The following is a 20,026-nucleotide window of genomic DNA, read 5'->3' as shown; positions in this document are numbered from 1 at the left end:
ACTTTAACACCCAACAAAAATATAGCACGGGCGCTTGGGTTGCACAGCAGTCTACTGCACTAACCCGTCATCGGCTGGTCAGGCACAGACATGATTAGCTAAATTTTGAGATGGGATGGATTGGTGTCCTGTTCAGGGTTTTCCTGTCTTTCACCCAATGTTACCTGGTTGAACCAGACCTGCTCGCAACCCTGACCAGGATAAAGTGGTTGATGAAAATGAAAAACGAGCTAGTTTTGATACACAAGTCATTCAAACACGGCTGCAACTGAAAATAATTTGAATAAATCAATCATAATAATTAACTGATTACACACAAAATACAGTGCAAGGCAGCTAATAAATGGCACGGTGTGTGGACCATAAATGTGGAGGAGAATGTAGAGGATAAAATACACAATGTCCTGAATGTCATGTTTTGCAAATAATATTGTATTCATTGTTCTGCAATAATGTCAGGATGTGTATTATTGTATAATTTGTTGTAATACTGTATACGGTGTTGTGCAATTAATGTCAGGATGTGCAAGTATTTTGTATTGTATACAGTGTGTATGAAACTTGGGGGCTGAACCGCTTGGTTGTTCAAGTATTAAAGTATTCAGGTATAAAGTCCACTCATGATCCACTCATACCAGCACAACACACACTAACACACCACCACCATGTCAGTGTCACTGCAGTGCTGAGAATGACCCACCACCCAAATAATACCTGCTCTGTAGTGGTCCTGTGGGGGTTCTGATCATTGAAGAACAGCATGAAACAAAGCATGTACAGAAATAGATAGGCTACAGTTAGTAATTGCAGAACTACAAAGTGCTTCTATATGATAAGTGGAGCTGATAAAATGGACAGTGAGTGTAGAAACAAGGAGGTGGTTTAAATGTTATGGCTGATCGATGTACAGTATATAGCGATGACAAAGTCTTTTTATTGATCTCTATATTTGCATATTTGCCAAATGTAATACAGCTACAAGAAGTGCACTGAAAGAGTAAAAGAACCCAAGCATTTCATGTATGTGCAGAAAAGATTATTCATATAAACTTTGATTATTTATTTACATTTTTCGCACTGCACACATTTTTACGCCCCTAAATGTACGTATTACATATTTAACACAGAAAATTATGAATAAATGATACAAAACACTATATTCAGATTAGTTGTTGCAGCCCTACACCAGGTTTCCTCCCACAGTCCAAAGACATGCAAGTGAGGTGAATTGGAGACACTAAATTGTCCATGACTGTGTTTGATATAACTTTGTGAAGTGATGAACCTTGTGTAATGAGTAACTACCGTTCCAGTCATAAAACATAACGTTAAAATCCTAATAAACAAACAAACAATGCCTGTAATTCTTCATGTCTTATTTTAATTTTGTTACATTTTATACATGTAAAGCTACTCAATGGACTGTTTTATTCGGAAATCTTTTGGGGGATACTGTTTAGCTTGTCCAGCATGGCAACGCCTCTTTACTCAAGAGTATTTAATCAAGCACTAGACTACAGAGTAAACTCAAATACCTCTATGGCTAGTATGCTTGGTCCACTACCTTCTTACTTTCGTTCATATTTCTTTGTGTGTGTGTGTGTGTGTGTGTGTGTGTGTGTGTGTGTGTGTGTTTCTTCTTTCTCTTTTTTCCCTCTCTCTCCCTCTCTCTGACTCACTCACTGAAAGCCGAAGGGGAGGGTCGGACCACCCGGCATGTGTGGCAAGACACTGTGTTTACATAACTGTGCTTCACTCTGTAATACATCTGGCATCCCAGGGCTGGACTCCCATGAGAGGAGGGGAGGAGGGATGTGAGGGGAGGGGAGGGGAGCAGAGGGGGAGTGGGGGGGCATTTAGTGTGGGGAAAGTTTTGAAAGAAAAGCGAGCAGCAGCTGGGGGTGGTGGGGGTTAAGACGGGGTAAGAGTGAATGAGTGGGAAAGAGAGAGAGAGAGAGAGAAACGTTCTGGTGTCTCTGGTTTTTGAATAACATCAGGTGGAGGTATGCAGAACATAAACACAGAACTTGGAGGCCTGTCAAGACGCCGTTTGTGAATGGGAAGTTCTGCGTTTGTCCTTGTCTTCTACACACGGCTGGCTTTTTCGGACTGTTTCTGCAAGTTTATAGCAATTTAATGTGGAACATCCTGATAGGAACATTTACACATTTACAAATCCCAACCAGTATTATCGATTAACATTATACTGGAAATCATTTATTTATTTATTTATTAGGATTGTAACGTCATGTTTTACACACTTAGTAGTTAGCTGTTACACAAGATTCATCAGTTCACAAGTTTAACGTCAAACACAGTCATGGACAATTTTGTATCTCCAGTTCACCTCACTTGCATGTTGGGGCGACACGGTGGCTCACAGCAGGAAGATCCTGGGTTCGATCCCCAGGTGGGGTGGTCTCAGTCCTTTCTGTCTAGAGTTTGAATGTTCTCCCCGTGTCTGCGTGGGTTTCCTCCCACAGTCCAAATGAGATGAATTGAAGATACTAAATTGTCCATGACTGTGTTCGATATAACCTTGTGAACTGATGAACCTTGTGTAATGAGTAACTACCGTTCCTGTCATTAATGTAACCAAAGTGTAAAACACGACGTTAAAATCCTAATAAACAAGCAAACAAACACTTGCATGTCTTTGGACTGTGGGAGGAAAACGGAGCTCCCGGAGGAAACCCACGCAAACTCCACACAGAAAGGACCCAGACAGCCCGACCTGGGGATTGAACCCAGGATCTTCTTGCTGTGAGGCGACAGTGCTACCCACTGAGCCACCGTGCTGCCCTACTGGAAACCAAGTCAGTCTTACTGGTGAGTGGCCACATTGTTAGTAAAAGAGCTGCAAGTCAAGCTTTTATTTACTATCTATTACTTCATTTATAATGAGCATAAGGATTGTTTTGAACAGGGATCATGTACATAAAATGCATGAGTAAATGCATCCAAGATTCACCCGCCGTGGCCCTGACCAGGATGACGCAGTTGATAAAAATAAAATAAATGAAATACAATAAATAATACATTGATATACATATTTCTCAAGGTGCTCCGTCGTGCAGTGGTCTATTATGTTAAATTGGTTTAAATCTCAATGGCCAAATTTCTGCAATGGACTTGCACTTTGTCTAGACAATTTCTGTCTTGAGTCCAGTGTTTTCCAAAAAAACGGAACTTGCCGTGACCCTGACCAGGCTAAAGCGGTTAATGAAATATATGAAATGTAAATGAATCATATTATAAACGAAGCCAAGTGAAGCTACACAACATTGTCTAAAGGAAAATGTAAACTGTGTTATACACAGTGTGTTGTGTTGGTCCCCCTTTTGCTGCCAAAACAGCCCTGCAACTGTGATGCACTGTGTATTCTGACACCTTTCTATCAGAACCAGCATTAACTCCTTCAGCAATTTGAGCTACAGTAGCTCGTCTGTTGGATTGGACCACACGGGCCAGCCTTCGCTCCCCACGTGCATCAATGAACCCTGGCCGCCCATGACCCTGTCTCCGGATTACCACTGGTCTTTCCTTGGACCACTTTTGATAGATACTGACCACTGCAGACCGGGAACACCCCACAAGAGCTGCAGTTTTGGAGATGCTCTGACCCAGTCGTCTAGCCATCACGATTTGGCCCTTGTCAAACTTGCTCAAATACTTACGCTCGTCCATTTTTCCTGCGCCAACACACCGACTTTGAGGATAAAATGTTCACTTGCTGCCTAATATATCCCACCCACGAACAGGTGCTGTGATGGAGATAATCGCCTGTCAGTGGTCATAATGTTATGTCTGGTTGGTGTGTCTCAATTAATCACCATTCACAAGAGTTTTAACTACAAATCTGCTCATATCAAGTACTCATTACCCAGCATGCCTATCATTACCCTTTGTTAAGTGTATTCTATTTACCTAGAACATTTACAGCAAGAGCAAAGAGGATAAAGGAGCGAATTGGCAAGGAAATCGGTTTCCTAAACCTGTTTCATTCATGCATCCCTTTGTTTTGTGTAGTGAAAGACTAATGCAGTTTCTATATGAATAAAAGTATTTCTACGTCATATCCAAATTATTGTTTCAAAAACCACAAATGGGAACACACACACACAGGATTTATAGTAATGCAGAATATTAATAAATAAATTTATTTTATTTTATTAATTATTATTTATTTATTGGCAGAGAAAACAATACTTTCTTTCTTGCTGTCTCAACTAATCTCTTAAAATAAATACAAAACCAGCCTTGGTTAAATCCACTTTGGCACTCATATCGAGGTCTGGTGATTATATTGTGCATAAATGGGTGGTAAAAACACACGCTGGAAGCAGAGCTGGGATCTCGAATACATCGTATCGAATCTCATCTCTGCCTGCCGGCTGGGCCGAGCAGCCACATGAACGACGTTTGGCCTGTTGTTCAGATATGTTTGGGACTAAGCCGGATGGGGTCTCTCTCTCATAACTAATGCAATTACGACCTCTGCTGGCTGATTGATGGCGCCTGCACGGAGATGAGAAAAGAGTGCTTTCAGGGTGTGTCTCTCCGTACACAGTGCTGAGCTGCACTGCACTCGTCAAAGTGTAGGTGACAAGATGCATACGGCATTCTCCCCATGTGTCGGAGGGGGCGTGGGTTAGTTTCGTTCTCCTCAATCAGAGCAGGGATCGGCATTGGAGGAGAGGAAGCGTGACGCAACTGGACGCGCTAATAAAATATTGTGCATAAACACACATTTTGATTAAAAGAATTTTGTCCCAACTAAATAAGTGGTCAGTGTGAGTAGTGTAGGCTAAGTTGAAGAACAGATTGTTCTATACAAAGTCTATATAGCTTTAGACCAGCTAAATACAAGACCTGAAAACTTAGACTAAACAGAAGTTACATGAGTTTAAATTTAAAAGAAATGGAACACCTTGAACATTAGTTTAGATCAGGGGTGCACAACATACGGCCCGCGGGCCAGACCCGGCCTGGCAAAACTCTCAATCCGGACCGCCAAATGAAGTGCTGATGCATTTTTAAATAAATGATGCGGTCACTTTAAATTCACCGGGTTATTCCATGAAATTGCGACTGAAATTACTAAATTAAGTAAATACGAGTAACTTCAGCGGTACCATGTCTTTGTCCAAACCAAGTACGAGTGAAGAAAAGGAAAGTGGATCTCGAGCATAGGAAATTTAACCCTAAATGGACATACAAGTATTTTTTTTATGAAACGGGCCATGGCGTTTTCTCATGTCTGGTGTGCTTGAAACAAAACACCCAAAACTCGGTGATCTCTGAGGTGAGGACAGAAAACAAAAGATTGAAGCACTAAAGACTTGCGACCACCACATTAATCAGTTGGTGTCAGAAAGACGCTGCAATCTCTCCCACTGACCAAGACATTTCTTGTAAGTAATAGGGCTGGGCGATTTTCACGATTAATTCGGTTAATTCGCATGAATGTTTTTACCCGATGTTAGAAATGTGACAATCGCGATTGTTTACACACTTTATTATAATAATTAAAATACCAACATGCCACGAGGCAGAAACTGACCAGACGCTCGCGGAATATATATCAGGGAAAGTTTATTATCAAAAGGGCAAAAACAGTGTACAAAACCAGGTAGAGTCCAAAACCAGCGAAAACTAAAACAGTAAACGGAAGACGGTAACGGTTAGATTCAGAAATAAGGAGCGCAAACACGATCGGCAAAACGAGACACACAAACAGAGTTCAAATAAGATTCACTGAATCAAACACAGCCGAAATGAATCACAACTCCGGAGCCGATGAGCGCGATCAGGATTGACTGACCGGGGACATGTGCTAGTCACGTGACAGTCCGTGGGAGCATGGGAATTGTAGTCTATATTGTTAGAAGCAGAACTTGCCCCCTCCATCCACCCCCCAGTCACAAGAGGACAAAATCAAAGCTGAGCAGAGTGACTACTTGATAAACCCCCCCCCCCAGCCTAGATACTGATACAGACTCACTTCACAGGCTCGTGTTCCTTTTAAGAAACCTGTAAAGAACTTTTTGTAGTTTTGCACTTTTCCTAATGTAAGGAGGGTCTGCTGCACAATATTTAAAGTAAAGGTTGTTTGTGAGCTATTCTTATAAAGGATATAGCTAATTAAGATTTCTATTTAGTTTTAATTATTGTTATATCGTTATAAAGTTTGAGTCTCATGAAATGGTCATTATAGGTGGTGCTGTTACTATTTTTCACTTCTGCAGTCTTTTAAATTAAAATACAAAAAAAAAAAAGAAATTTGAGTCTTTTTTCAATTGCATTATACCAGAACAAAAAAATCGAAATCGACAATCGGTAATAATTTCAAAATAATCGAGATTTTTATTTTTTGCAAAATCGCCCAGCCCTAGTAAATACCTGATCTTTTGTAACTGTATTACAAATTCATGTGGACAGGTCTGTAAAAATGAAATTTGTGGCCCTCTGGTGTAGGTGTTTATGTGAAATCGGCCCTTGGTAAAAAGAAGTTGTGCACCCCCGGGTTAGATTACCTTGATGTATGTGATATAACGTCTGAAAAAAATTTGGACAATACATTTTTATCAACTGCATCACATCCAACACTGACAGAGAAAAGAACAGCAGGAAAACACAAAGCAGCCATCACCAGGAAAACAAACAGATAAACATAAAATGAGCAAGTTTAGGACCTTAAGCTTCACTGAATCACATTATTGCATGCTGTTGATAACCGACTATTTTGATCACAATTACTGATAAAATCATACTGCCCTCTGCTGGGTGCATTTAATAATTCACTTGTTGTTCCTTTAAGCAATAAAACAAACATTACCGGTGCCTGATTTTTAATCCTCATATCCTCTCCATTTCTGGCACAAGCTGGAAGCCCTCACTCTGCACCAGGCTCATTTAGCCAGTATCAGATGAGCTTTTAAATACTGGAGGCTCCACTTGATGACCTCAGGTCCAGAGGGACACGGCATTGTTGGCCTCCCATTCCCTGACCCTTTCCTCCCCCTTTTCCGAAAGTATGGCACAGCCTAAACCTCAATATCTTAATGATTTCACTACAGGGGCGGTGCCTTTTTCACCAGCCGACCGAGTGGGACGGCCTGTGTGTAGGCAGCCGAATGTTTATGTGAAACTGGTTTCATTAAATTCAGGCTGTACTGGTGTTTTCTTTCAAAAAAAAAAAGTGAAATGCCAAAAATATGGACTCTGAAAAGGGCTGCTGTAAATGTAATTGATGCAAATGAAATACATGCAACAGAACTCATTACAGTTACCTTTTGGTAATAGATGCATTAATGCATTACTTTGTCTTTATGTAGAAATGCAACACTTTCTTAGTGTATAATAGTGAGCTGCAGCATTTTGTCTCTACCTCAAAATGAACTTTGAAGGATTCACTATTGTAAAAGACTAAAGGAGAATAAACTCATACGAGCTCACACATAACCAGTGATGTAAAATGCCACTCAGTCAGCTGGCAGTGTGAACGTTGGATAAGACACAGACGCTCCTCTGTATACACACATATATATATATTATTTGGTCTTGCCCATGGTGGTCGAGAGATTTGAACGGAAGAAACTGATTCCGTGACAGGAGTCTTTTATACAGGGACAGGACTAATTTGTGTGCCTCATGGGCACATAACCGGTCTGTGGGGGTCAGAATTCTTGCTGGTTGGTAGGGGATCAAATACTTATTTCCCTTAATTAAATACAAATTAATTTATAACCTTTATTTAATGTTTTTTTTCTGTATTTGTTGTTGATATTCTGTCTCTCTCTGTTAAAATAAACCTTCCATAAAAATTATAGACTGTTCAAGTCTTTGTAAGGGGGTAAACTTACAAAATCAGCAGGGGATCAAATACTTATTTCCCCCACTGTATATATATACAGTATATATACAGTGTATCACAAAAGTGAGTACACCCCTCACATTTCTGCAGATATTTAAGTATATCTTTTCATGGGACAACACTGACAAAATGACACTTTGACACAATAAAAAGTAGTCTGTGTGCAGCTTATATAACAGTGCAAATTTATTCTTCCCTCAAAATAACTCAATATACAGCCATTAATGTCTAAACCACCGGCAACAAAAGTGAGTACACCCCTAAGAGACTACACCCCTAAATGTCCAAATTGAGCACTGCTTGTCATTTTCCCTCCAAAATGTCATGTGACTTGTTAGTGTTACTAGGTCCCAGGTGTGCATAGGGAGCAGGTGTGTTCAATTTAGTAGTACAGCTCTCACACTCTCTCATACTGGTCACTGAAAGTTCCAACATGGCACCTCATGGCAAAGAACTCTCTGTGGATCTTAAAAGATGAATTGTTGCGCTACATGAAGATGGCCAAGGCTACAAGAAGATTGCCAACACCCTGAAACTGAGCTGCAGCACAGTGGCCAAGATCATCCAGCGTTTTAAAAGAGCAGGGTCCACTCAGAACAGACCTCGCGTTGGTCGTCCAAAGAAGCTGAGTGCTCGTGCTCAGCGTCACATCCAACTGCTGTCTTTGAAAGATAGGCGCAGGAGTGCTGTCAGCATTGCTGCAGAGATTGAAAAGGTGGGGGGTCAGCCTGTCAGTGCTCAGACCATACGCCGCACACTACATCAAATTGGTCTGCATGGCTGTCACCCCAGAAGGAAGCTTCTTCTGAAGTCTCTACACAAGAAAGCCCTCAAACAGTTTGCTGAAGACATGTCTACAAAGGACATGGATTACTGGAACCATGTCCTATGGTCTGATGAGACCAAGATTAATTTGTTTGGTTCAGATGGTCTCAAGCATGTGTGGCGGCAATCAGGTGAGGAGTACAAAGATAAGTGTGTCATGCCTACAGTCAAGCATGGTGGTGGGAATGCCATGGTCTGGGGCTGCATGAGTGCAGCAGGTGTTGGGGAGTTACATTTCATTGAGGGACACATGAACTCCAATATGTACTGTGAAATACTGAGGCAGAGCATGATCCCCTCCCTCCGGAAACTGGGTCGCAGGGCAGTGTTCCAGCATGATAATGACCCCAAACACACCTCTAAGACGACCACTGCTTTATTGAAGAGGCTGAGGGTAAAGGTGATGGACTGGCCAAGCATGTCTCCAGACCTAAACCCAATAGAACATCTTTGGGGCATCCTCAAGCGGAAGGTGGAGGAGCGCAAAGTCTCGAATATCCGCCAGCTCCGTGATGTCGTCATGGACGAGTGGAAAAGCATTCCAGTGGCAACCTGTGAAGCTCTGGTAAACTCCATGCCCAGGAGAGTTAAGGCAGTTCTGGGAAATAATGGTGGCCACACAAAATATTGACACTTCAGGAACTTTCACTAAGGGGTGTACTCACTTTTGTTGCCGGTGGTTTAGACATTAATGGCTGTATATTGAGTTATTTTGAGGGAAGAATAAATTTACACTGTTATATAAGCTGCACACAGACTACTTTTCATTGTGTCAAAGTGTCATTTTGTCAGTGTTGTCCCATGAAAAGATATACTTAAATATCTGCAGAAATGTGAGGGGTGTACTCACTTTTGTGATACACTGTATATATATAATACCACTACAGAGCAGGTATTATTTGGGTGGTGGATCATTCTCAGCACTGCAGTGACACTGACATGGTGGTGGTGTGTTAGTGTGTGTTGTGCTGGTATGAGTGGATCAGACACAGCAGCACTGCTGGAGTTTTTAAACACCTCACTGTCACTGCTGGACTGAGAATAGTCCACCAACCAGAAATATCCAGCCAACAGCGCTCCGTGGGCAGCGTCCTGTGACCACTGATGAAGGTCTACAAGATGACCAACTCAAACAGCAGCAATAGATGAGCGATCGTCTCTGACTTTACATCTACAAGGTGGACCAACTAGTTAGGAGTGTCTAATAGAGTGGACAGTGAGTGGACACGGTATTTAAAAACTCCAGCAGCGCTGCTGTGTCTGATCCACTCATACCAGCACAACACACACTAACACACCACCATCATGTCAGTGTCACTGCAGTGCTGAGAATGATCCACCACCTAAATAATACCTGCTCTGTGGTGAAAGCAGGCTAAAAAAGTATGTAGAGAAACAGATGGACTACAGTCAGTAATTGTAGAACTACAAAGTGCTTCTATATGGTAAGTGGAGCTGATAAAATGGACAGTGAGTGTAGAAACAAGGAGGTGGTTTTAATGTTATGGCTGATCGGTGTACATGTATTATGCTGAATTAATACATGAGTTTATAAACTTCAAACCAAATCGCTACAGAAATCCAAATGAAACCTGCACTCAGGTCAGATCGCTTGTCTGTAACCCTCTTTGGTGAACCAATCGTTCTATATAATGCATTTGATATATTTAGTGGGAAAAACTTCAAAGTATGGGACCAATTGGTTCACTTTTCCTTTTACAATAGACATGCAAAATAAAACTCAAACACTGACAGGCTTCTCACAAAAAATTAAGACAGTGCAAGTGATTCCCTTCTGAACGGATCGTCCTATAAAAGCAGATCCCACAACCTTACTGTAACGTTTGTACTGAAACCAAACAAATTATATTCCTTGGACGTGTGCAGTCCTAAACGGAGAGTGATGAAAGACGGGACGAGATCATGCCAAATCCCATTCGAACTGAACTTAACCAGAAGGTACAAGACAAAGCGCCATCGTGAGGTCGTTTGAGGGTCGCTGGGGAAAGACCGTTCCAAATGAAACATAAACAGGCATCTTAATGGACACTAAGCCGACATCACCCAATTTAAAAAAAACCTTGACCAGGCAGAACTAATCAATCCATCAGCTACAGTTTAAACCAAACAAACAGATTTTAACGTTCGTCTGGCAGCGGTCATCTCTCTGAAGCTGGTTCTTTGTGACTTGAAGTCTGGAGAGAAGGATAATGCTTTTGAATTCATTCCTGACGGCATTAAAATCTAAACCTAAAGTTTTAAGGGGAAACTAATGTATTTTTTATGTAACACTAAGGTTATGTTTTGTGTATAGCTCAGACCTTAATGCCACAAAAGCCTTTGCATATACACATGAAATGTATTTGATATGTGTAGGTTTGTTTCAGACTCAGACTCAGCTTTATTGTCATTCAAAACCATGTACATGATTAGCATGATTTAACGAAATGCAGATACTTAGGTCTCGATGTGTGTAAACATAGTAAAATATAAGATATAAATAGCAAAAAGAACTATGTTAAGTAAAAATAAAACTTAAGACTAAAAACTAGAAGAAATAACTAAGATAGGAATTTAAATATTTACATATACATTCAAGTATTGCACAAGTATTATTGCACAGGAACTACAGCAGCTTTATGTGGATCTAAAGTGCATGATTCAAAGTATAGCAGCAGAAAAAGGCAGCACCAGGTCACAGGTGTTTAAGGTAACTGGTTGTTTGTATATTAGGATTTTAACTAGAGATGGACCGATCGGGGTTTTTGGCACCGATTCCGATCTCCTTTCAGGGACATCGGCCAATAGCCAATAGCAGCGCGCGTGTGTGTGTGTTTGTGCCTTTAGAAGATACGCTTTGTTCACAGTATCGCTATAAGTGATTCATTGATTCATGAGTTGATTCGTTTTTATGTGAAGCGTAAGTTTCTCTTCTCAGTTATCTCTCCGTGTTTACTGTTATTAATTAAATGTTGTGGTTTTAAATAAACACCAACTACTACAGAACATTTTGTGTGACTCTCTTACATTAAAAAGCTTCATTAAAAAGCTTAATTAAACTGCTATTACCACAGATCTGTAACCGACCGTCAGACTCGTTCCGTCTAAGGAGCTAAAAGTTTTCTAAAAGTTCAGCAGATGATCCTGAACTAACAAATTTGGTAATGAATAAACTTTTGCCTCTGATTGGCTCTGTAACGTTTTCTGTTCTCATCTACATCACAAGTAAGAACCGCTTACGATTTACCAAAGTGAACCAGGAGTTTATATAACGTGCTGATAGAATCGACTCAGATGTGACCGGGTTGAATTATCTTTTTAAAGTAAATATTACAATCAGCAAAATTACATCGTATGTATGATGCACAACGTTAATGATGTTATTTTAGGTCATGAAGAGCTTTCACTGTGGTTTCTGTGTGATGGTTGATGAATGGTGATGTGATGGTTGGTGCTTCGTAGCTCAAAGTCTGGATCAATCCACTGAGCTGTTAACTTAACATGGTCTTTATATATCACACGATCGGATCGGCTACTTTTAGGAAATATCGCCGATAGCATATTTTGATTAAAAATCGGCCGATACCGATTCGTAGCCGATCGATCGTCCCATCTCTAATTTTAACATCATGTTTTACACTTTGGTTACATTCATGACAGGAACAGTAGTCACTCATTACACAAGGTTCATCAGTTTAATGTCAAACACAGTCATGGACAATTTTATATCTCCAATTCACCTCACTTGCATGTCTTTGGACTGTGGGAGGAAACCCACACGGACACGGGGAGAACATGCAAATTCCACACAGAAAGGACCCGGACCGCCCCACCTGGGGATCGAACCCAGGACCTTCTTGCTGTGAGGTGACAGTGCTACCCACTTAGCCACTGTGCCGCCCTGATATGCGTAGGTAAAATGTTGTCTTGAATATACCTTTGAATATATATGCAACATGTTTCTGTGGTCCAGGGGCTGATTCACACATGGAATTACATTTTTTTTATAATATGGTAATGCATGTGTGCATTTAATGACTGTACCAATAGCTAAACAATTATTAAACAATTAGCAGTGGTAAAGCAGACTAGTACACTACTGTCTGGTTAGGCATCTACACAAACATGACTATGGCTATGTCTGAGGGGATGGATGGCCGAACAGCCTAGCCATTGGGAGGTGCAATTGTCAGTGCACTTTCAGTGCCCGTCCCAGGCCTGGATAAAAATTATGGAGTATTGTGTGAGGAAATTCATCTAGGAGTAAAAACTGTGCCAAATCAGGTATACGGACCAGAATGATCTGCAGAGGAGACGTCTAAATACGGGAGCAGTCGGGAGACAAAAAAAAAAGGTAAAATAATAAAAACCATTAAGCCAATGAGCAGAAATAGGGTAGAAAGTGCAATATTACATCAGTAGTTATAATTTATTTATAACTGTTTAATTAGTTCACTCAGCTGCAAACACACTAATAAAACTCCATCCTCAAACTTCAGCACATGAAATCTTAAAAATACATAAGCAGATTATGTAAGTGTAGTTGAAAAAGCTTTATATTGTATTTTCAGTTGCAAATTTTACCTTGATTGACCACTTTGTACTTAAAATGAGCTTTCTAGAATATTTCTTAAATATGGAAACGATGTACAATATATCTGGACACTGTTAAAAGTCTTAAAACTTCTGCCATATTTAAAAGTTTTTGTCCTACTACCCCAATGCTCTAAAATGAATAGATTCACATACAGTATGATTATCACATATAGCTTAAATTTCTTTATATTTTTAATAATAATAATTGTTACTAAAAAGTATTTACCCGTTTGCATTAATTTAACAAACTCTGGTGAATACTCTGATAATAACAGTTAAAGGAAAAAGTTTACATTGACTCAGGCCAGTAGTAGATTAGTACAGTGGTACCTTGTAACTCCACGTCCTCTAAACTCGAAATCTTTAAAACTAGACACCATTAGTCAAGAAATTTGTACCTTTAAACTCGAAATGTGTGCGACTGTCGCTTGTTCACATTTATGCTGTCCGTTTTACTTCAAATAAATGAGCATAAAAATCCCGAAAAAGTTCAATATTTGATCATGTTTTGCTATTATTGCAAAATAAAAGTGCACAGTAAACAGCAGCACCGCGACCCAGATCAACCACACAGCAATATAAATCATAACTGCTGCTTACCTGAGCTTCTCTTCTTTAAACCGAGACCAAAGCTACAGCTTTAGAGCCAAAAAGGCACAAATGTATAAAAAAAAGGAGATTTTTTTTGTGTTGGAAAGCTTTGGAGACCTTTGGAGACCAACATAGACTCTTTTTACTTTAATAACTCCAGATCAGAATGAGTTAGAAGCTAAAAATTGGTATGGAATGGTGATTGTAAACAACATTTTCCACAGGAATAAATTGTTGGTTGTGGAATATAATATTATAATATTAATATATATAATATAATATTCATATATTAAATATATACAGTTCCACGAAACCTTTAAACTCTCAGAACAAATTGACATTGAGTTTCAAGGTACCACTGTAGTTATGGTACTGAAATAATGATCCAAAGGTCACTGATTCAAGCCCCACCACCATCACCAATTGTCACCGTCAGTCCATGACTGAGGTTCTTAAATTTCAAATGCTTGCATTGTATTCAGTCACAATTATAAGCTGTTTGGGTAAAAGTGTCAAGGTCATCCATTATTCAGCCGCTTAATAACAGAATTCATAACAGAAAGTGACAGTTTGGGTTCTCATCCATTTCTTGGCAAGAATCACGTTCATGTCATTTTTAGTGGGTGCAAACAGGCTATTCTTATTTGTATGGTCACACATAGTAACCAGCAGCAGTCAATCATAAACAAACGCAACCGGAAAACCTAAAACCACAAACCTAAATTCTGTAATAGCCCATTCTGAAGCACTAAATAAATCACTGTAAATTCCTGTATGTATAATTTCCACCAAGCAGTGACAAAACATCACACAGTGGCTTTATATGTGTCCTTAAACTTATTAAAACACTTAAAAGAAGTGCAAGTACCTGAGCCAAGTGGAACGTTACTGCTGGGGCTTATGCATCTTGATATTGTCTGATGTGAATGTATAACGTTAACACACTCTCTCTCTCACACACACACACACACACACACACTGACCTACAGTTGTGCTATTTACACTACAGCTAAGTACACTATACAACACTACCCACTAATGCTGTTTCCAGCATATTATAACATACTGTGAGTTTTAACCTCACGTCATATCAAAAACTGCTCTATTATGCTTCAATGCATATCAAAGTCAAAAACACCCCACCCGCACTTAACCCCACATGCAGCATTATTCACACTAAATAACTAAACAGCTCTAAAATCCTTGTCCGAGTGCTGGTGAGGGTTATTTGCGCTCCTCTAAGCGTTCACTGTTTCAGTCTGAGCTTCTCTTGCTTCATCTTTGAACCCTCAGACAAATCTTTTTGGAAAGTTGAAAGTCGTCCAAAACAGGACCACACACAGCTTCTCGGCTCACGTTCACTCGCAACACACACACACACACGAGCACCCCTCACAAAATGGCGGCTTTGTCAAACTTTTCTCAACAACTTTTTACACCCGTCAAAAATATTAAACCAGCGGCACAAGAAACGAAAAATTGCGTGGCGCACACACAATGAGGCAGCGTTAGCTGCGCTACACAAAGCTTTTAAATAAGTTTCATTTTTTCTGTTTTGCTGATTTTCCCCATTCAATAATCAATCGCTCCTGCATCCCACAGACACTTCATGTATGTAATATTAATTTCAAACACAACACTACAATTAAAAAGCAGAAAAAATGAATCAAACCTTACCTTCTACCCAGAGGTTCTCCACGTTCGTTTCCAGATTAGCTGCCCTCAATCCAACAGCGAAAGCTCCAAATATTAAAAGGCCCACAACTAAAAACTTTCCACAGTTCTTGTGTATGTAACAGCCGAGTCTGAACAGAAGTCTCTGAAACTTTGCTCTGAGCCAGAGCGATGCTTTTCTTCCAGTCGCCTTACCCTAGAACGAAAGATAAACCAGATATCAGTGTCTTCTCACTGGGAACTTCGAAATGTTTGAACCGTTAACTTCAAATCACGGTATTCCGTACATCGCCTGAGGTCCATACAGCTGGAATTTTAGATTATATGTGGGTCAAAAAAATGAATACATGCCATATAAAATATAGTTCCAAGAAAATACAAACAATTTCACTTGTTTAATGTAATCAAATGCAATAAGGTATATCTGTTAGCAGTTTAAAGCAGAAGACTATTAAAAGGACCTTCGGCTAGAGCGTTCTCCTCTCAAAATCATCTGAGTAAATAAACTAAGAAAATGTACCAGTGACATCATTGTGTCTATAATATGCTGAGAGAGAACTTGACTCCCAAGAGTCTTTGTGGAGTCTTTATGGCAGCATGAACTAAGTCTGCATGGTTTATTAAAACAAAAAGCAATCCGAGAATAACAGATTAGCTCATCCTTAATTTGATACAAACATTACAGTCTGTAGGTGGTACAGTATTGTTTGGCTTTTTTATTTTCAATGGGTTTGAGTAAAATAATGCAATTCTTTGAAAGCACTTGTATTATAAAGTATTATATGCGGTTACATAGCCAATGTTAAGATTTCTCTTCAACATATAACTCATGTGGTAGGAAACTTGAAGCGGAGTCACCCTGGGTAATCTATGATTTCTGAAAGGCTTAAGTAATACCAAAGTCTAAAATAGGCCAATGGCATCACTGGGGGTCAAACCTGTTAAACTCCACTATATTCTCCCAAATGCATCTACCAGTTTACACTGTCACAGTAATTCATAGCTGTATGATACAGACATTGATGTAATTGATCCAGTTTTTGGCCTCATTCCTCCTAAATGGTTTAAAGGATACAAAACTCTTAACTCCCTGGCATTTCACTTTCTCTGACAGTAAAAACAAGCAAACGTGACTTTTAGTGTTTTCTATAAAGCATAGCAGAAAGTTATTAAGCACATTTATTTTCAATTATGTTGGTCATGATGGAACAAAAGGGGAGTTGAAATTGCAGGTATGACCCTGAATGATTAAAATAATAGGCCCAGCTGTGTGCCGTCACTCTGATGAGTAGTGTGTGGAATCAGGTAAAAAAAATGAATGGCCATAGGTTAAACGCTGGCATGACCAACCTGACCAAACCTACTAATATAAAGACAGACTTAATGGTTTAAACGTCAGTGTATTTCTGAATGTTTTAACTGATTCACCACTAGTGTAATGATGCAAAAGTTGGATTAATGGTCTATGTCACCATTTAGAGATTTTGTCTGCATTTCAAGACCTGTTTTATTTATTTTCTTTTATTTCGGACAGTCTGTTTAAAAATAAAAGTCGATATCCAATGACTGATGTTGGTAGTGTTAACATTAATTAATTACACAGCATACAAGAATTGATTCCTTTTGAATGGTAAACCAACAAGGCATGGTTTGTTATATAATGTGTTGTTGATTTTGTTTGTTTGCTATTTAATAACACCTTTTACACACTTTGGTTACATTCATGACAGAACAGTTAGTTACTAGATTACAAGATTCATCAGTTCACAAGTTTAATGTCAAACACAGTCAAGGACAATTTCGTATCTCCAATTCACCTCACTTGCACCTGGGGGATCGAACCCAGGACCTTCTTGCTGTAAGGGAACAGTGCTACCCACCGAGCCACCTTACAGCCCCTCTTAGGTGAATGGGGTAGTGTACGGAATACAGTGAATACTAATAATGTACGACTAATAGTACTGGTTCTTATAGTACTCTAGTACTCTTATTTTACTGTACATCTTCCTCGGCTTTAAAACCTTTACTGTGTTTGACAAAAAATAATCAAGTGATCTGGATTTCTGTGTGCATGTGTGAGTCGTATATAACAAACGTAATCTTACATACTAAACAGTAGGCACGCCATACCACCCTGAGCACCCCCGATCTCGGAAGCTAAGCAGGGTCGGGCCTGGGTAGTACTTGGATGGGAGACCGCCTGGGAATACCGAGTGTAAGCTATACTGGGACAGTGGTAGTCTAGTGGGTAGAGTTTGGGCTGTCAACTGAAAGGTTGAGAGTTTGAATCCCAGCTCTGACATGCAGCCACTGTTGGACCCTTAAGCAAGACCCTTAACACCGTCTGGCCATACCACCCTGAGAACCCCAGACAAGCTAAGCAGGGTCGGGCCTGGGTAGTACTTGGATGGGAGACCACCTTGGAATACCAGGTGGGACAGTGGTAGTCTAGTGGGTAGAGCTTTGGGCTCTGACATACCACTGTTGGGCCCTTGAGCAAGGCCCTTAATGCTGTCTGCTCCAGGGGTGCCATACAATCTCTGACCCCAACTTCAAAACAAACTGGGATATGCGAAGAAGGAATTTCATTGTACCGTCTGTAAATAAACGTATTCTATTCCAGCTAGTGTAGTGTACGGAATACCGTGAATGTAAGTGTTATACTAATAATGTACGACTAATAGTGCTGGTTCTTATACTTTATTTTGCTGGACTAAAATAGAACATGTTGCATCTTCCTCAGTTGTAAAACATTTACTGTGTTTGACAATAAATAATCAATCAAGTGATGTGAATTCTAAGTGCATGTGGGAGCCGCGCTGCAGTTTGTACTGTAAGAAACTTAATCTACCATACTAAACAGTATGCACGCCGTTCACTTGCGTACTATTTTGTCATACTAACTAGCGCACTAATGCGGGTTGGGATGTAGCCATAGAGCCGCTTGACGCTACGGAGCAATGTTTGTGAACGGAAGAGGGCAGCCACATGGATTTCACCTCAGCGGGACTAGAGCGAAACTTTTAGTTTGTGCAGTTAGTTTTAATAAAATCTAGGCGTTATTTTGAAGCCTTAGGTGTGGCTCGAGTGTGACAGTTATCCCGCAGTAAATATGAATAAGCAGATGCGAGAACGCAACGAATAAATAAAATGCGAGACTCGGTCCCGTTACCCGGTGTGTAAAGGATGGTGCATTCACGAGCACCCGCTATTTCAAAATCGGACGCAAGTTTAAAAGCACAAAAAGCACCTCGGATATCTGCTCAAGCGCGAACGCTGCATCGCAGTAGCTCGGACGTTGTAAATACTCCAAATCCGGCGGGGCTGCGCGACCGTTCCTCCTAGTCCTTCTCCGCGGTAACCTCGGCCGATCGGGCTCCCCGTTTTCCTGCTCGAAGGAGACGTTAGCAGCCGAGGCCATGTTGCCCAGTCCTAGCTCCAGGCACTAGTCGATCGGCCCGCAAGCGTCGCTGAATATCCGAAGCAAACGGCGTTTCTCTCTCGCTGCTCGCTGAGCCACAAAGCGCTTCATACTCCTGTTTGGCACGGCGAGTCAGAGTCGGCGCCTCATTGCAACATTTCGCGAATCCGGAGGTCCCCGACGATTCTCTCATGCACCGTTTACTTCCAAATAACAGCAAGAAGTGAGAAAAAATCAAAACCCCCAGAGCCTCTCGTAGCTACAGCGCAGTGGCCGGAACATTGTGTTTCTGTTGATTCCTCAGTGTTCAGGGCCGCGAAACACGGCTCTCCTAACTCAGTACTGAGCTCCTATAAGATGAGGAGGGGAGCAGAGGCAGAGCACTACTCTCCATTCGGAGCAGGACGAGGAGGAGGAGGAGGGGTAACACACACACACACACACACACACACACACACACACACACACACACTACGGGCCCCCCCCCCCAAATCCCGCCTCCAGCTGTCAGGTGGCCGCAGTTTCTCGCTCTGATTGGTTCCAGAAGGGCAAAAATTACTCAGCAAACACGGCTATTATTAGCTGCTTAGCAACAGCTCACCAAAGTAGAGAGACCACCCAGACCGCGCGGTCCCGCGTGCGCGCCTCAAACGTTCAGAAAGAACGTGCCCCGCCCACACTCCAACTTTTCTGCTCCTCCTCTCTCATGGGCTACTACATGCAGTACAACTACATCACCACCCATCTACACCTACCACCGCACCGTCCCATTACAACTACAACCACCGCACCGTCCCAATACATCCACTTCCACCCCACTGTCCCAATATAACTACACCATCATAATACATCCACTACCACCACCACACCATCATAATACATCCACTACCACCACACTGTCCCATTACAACTACACCACCACACCATCATAATACATCCACTACCACCACACCATCCCATTACAACTACACCACCACACCATCATAATACATCCACTACCACCACACCATCATAATACATCCACTACCACCACACTGTCCCAT

The 20,026-nt window shown here is 40.9% G+C and overlaps 1 protein-coding gene across 1 annotated transcript in view; it reads right to left on the bottom strand.

The window, feature by feature from the left end:
* Positions 1 to 19,238, bottom strand: part of ptch1 (patched 1) — a 93,552-nt gene extending 74,314 nt beyond the window's left edge. Inside the window, exons 1-2 of the mRNA XM_062998326.1 lie at positions 18,813 to 19,238; positions 15,566 to 15,758 (exon numbers count right to left, since the gene is read on the bottom strand). Of these exons, the coding sequence (XP_062854396.1) occupies positions 15,566 to 15,758; positions 18,813 to 18,983 (364 nt within the window). The 5' untranslated portion in view covers positions 18,984 to 19,238. The remainder of the gene's footprint in view (positions 1 to 15,565; positions 15,759 to 18,812) is intronic.
* Positions 19,239 to 20,026: the final 788 nt, after the last annotated feature.

The sequence above is a fragment of the Trichomycterus rosablanca genome, chromosome 7 (genome assembly GCF_030014385.1).
Source record: "Trichomycterus rosablanca isolate fTriRos1 chromosome 7, fTriRos1.hap1, whole genome shotgun sequence".
In the NCBI taxonomy this organism is placed as follows: domain Eukaryota; kingdom Metazoa; phylum Chordata; class Actinopteri; order Siluriformes; family Trichomycteridae; genus Trichomycterus; species Trichomycterus rosablanca.
Note: the sequence above shows the minus strand (reverse complement) of the source record. Positions and strands in the feature narration are given on the sequence as shown.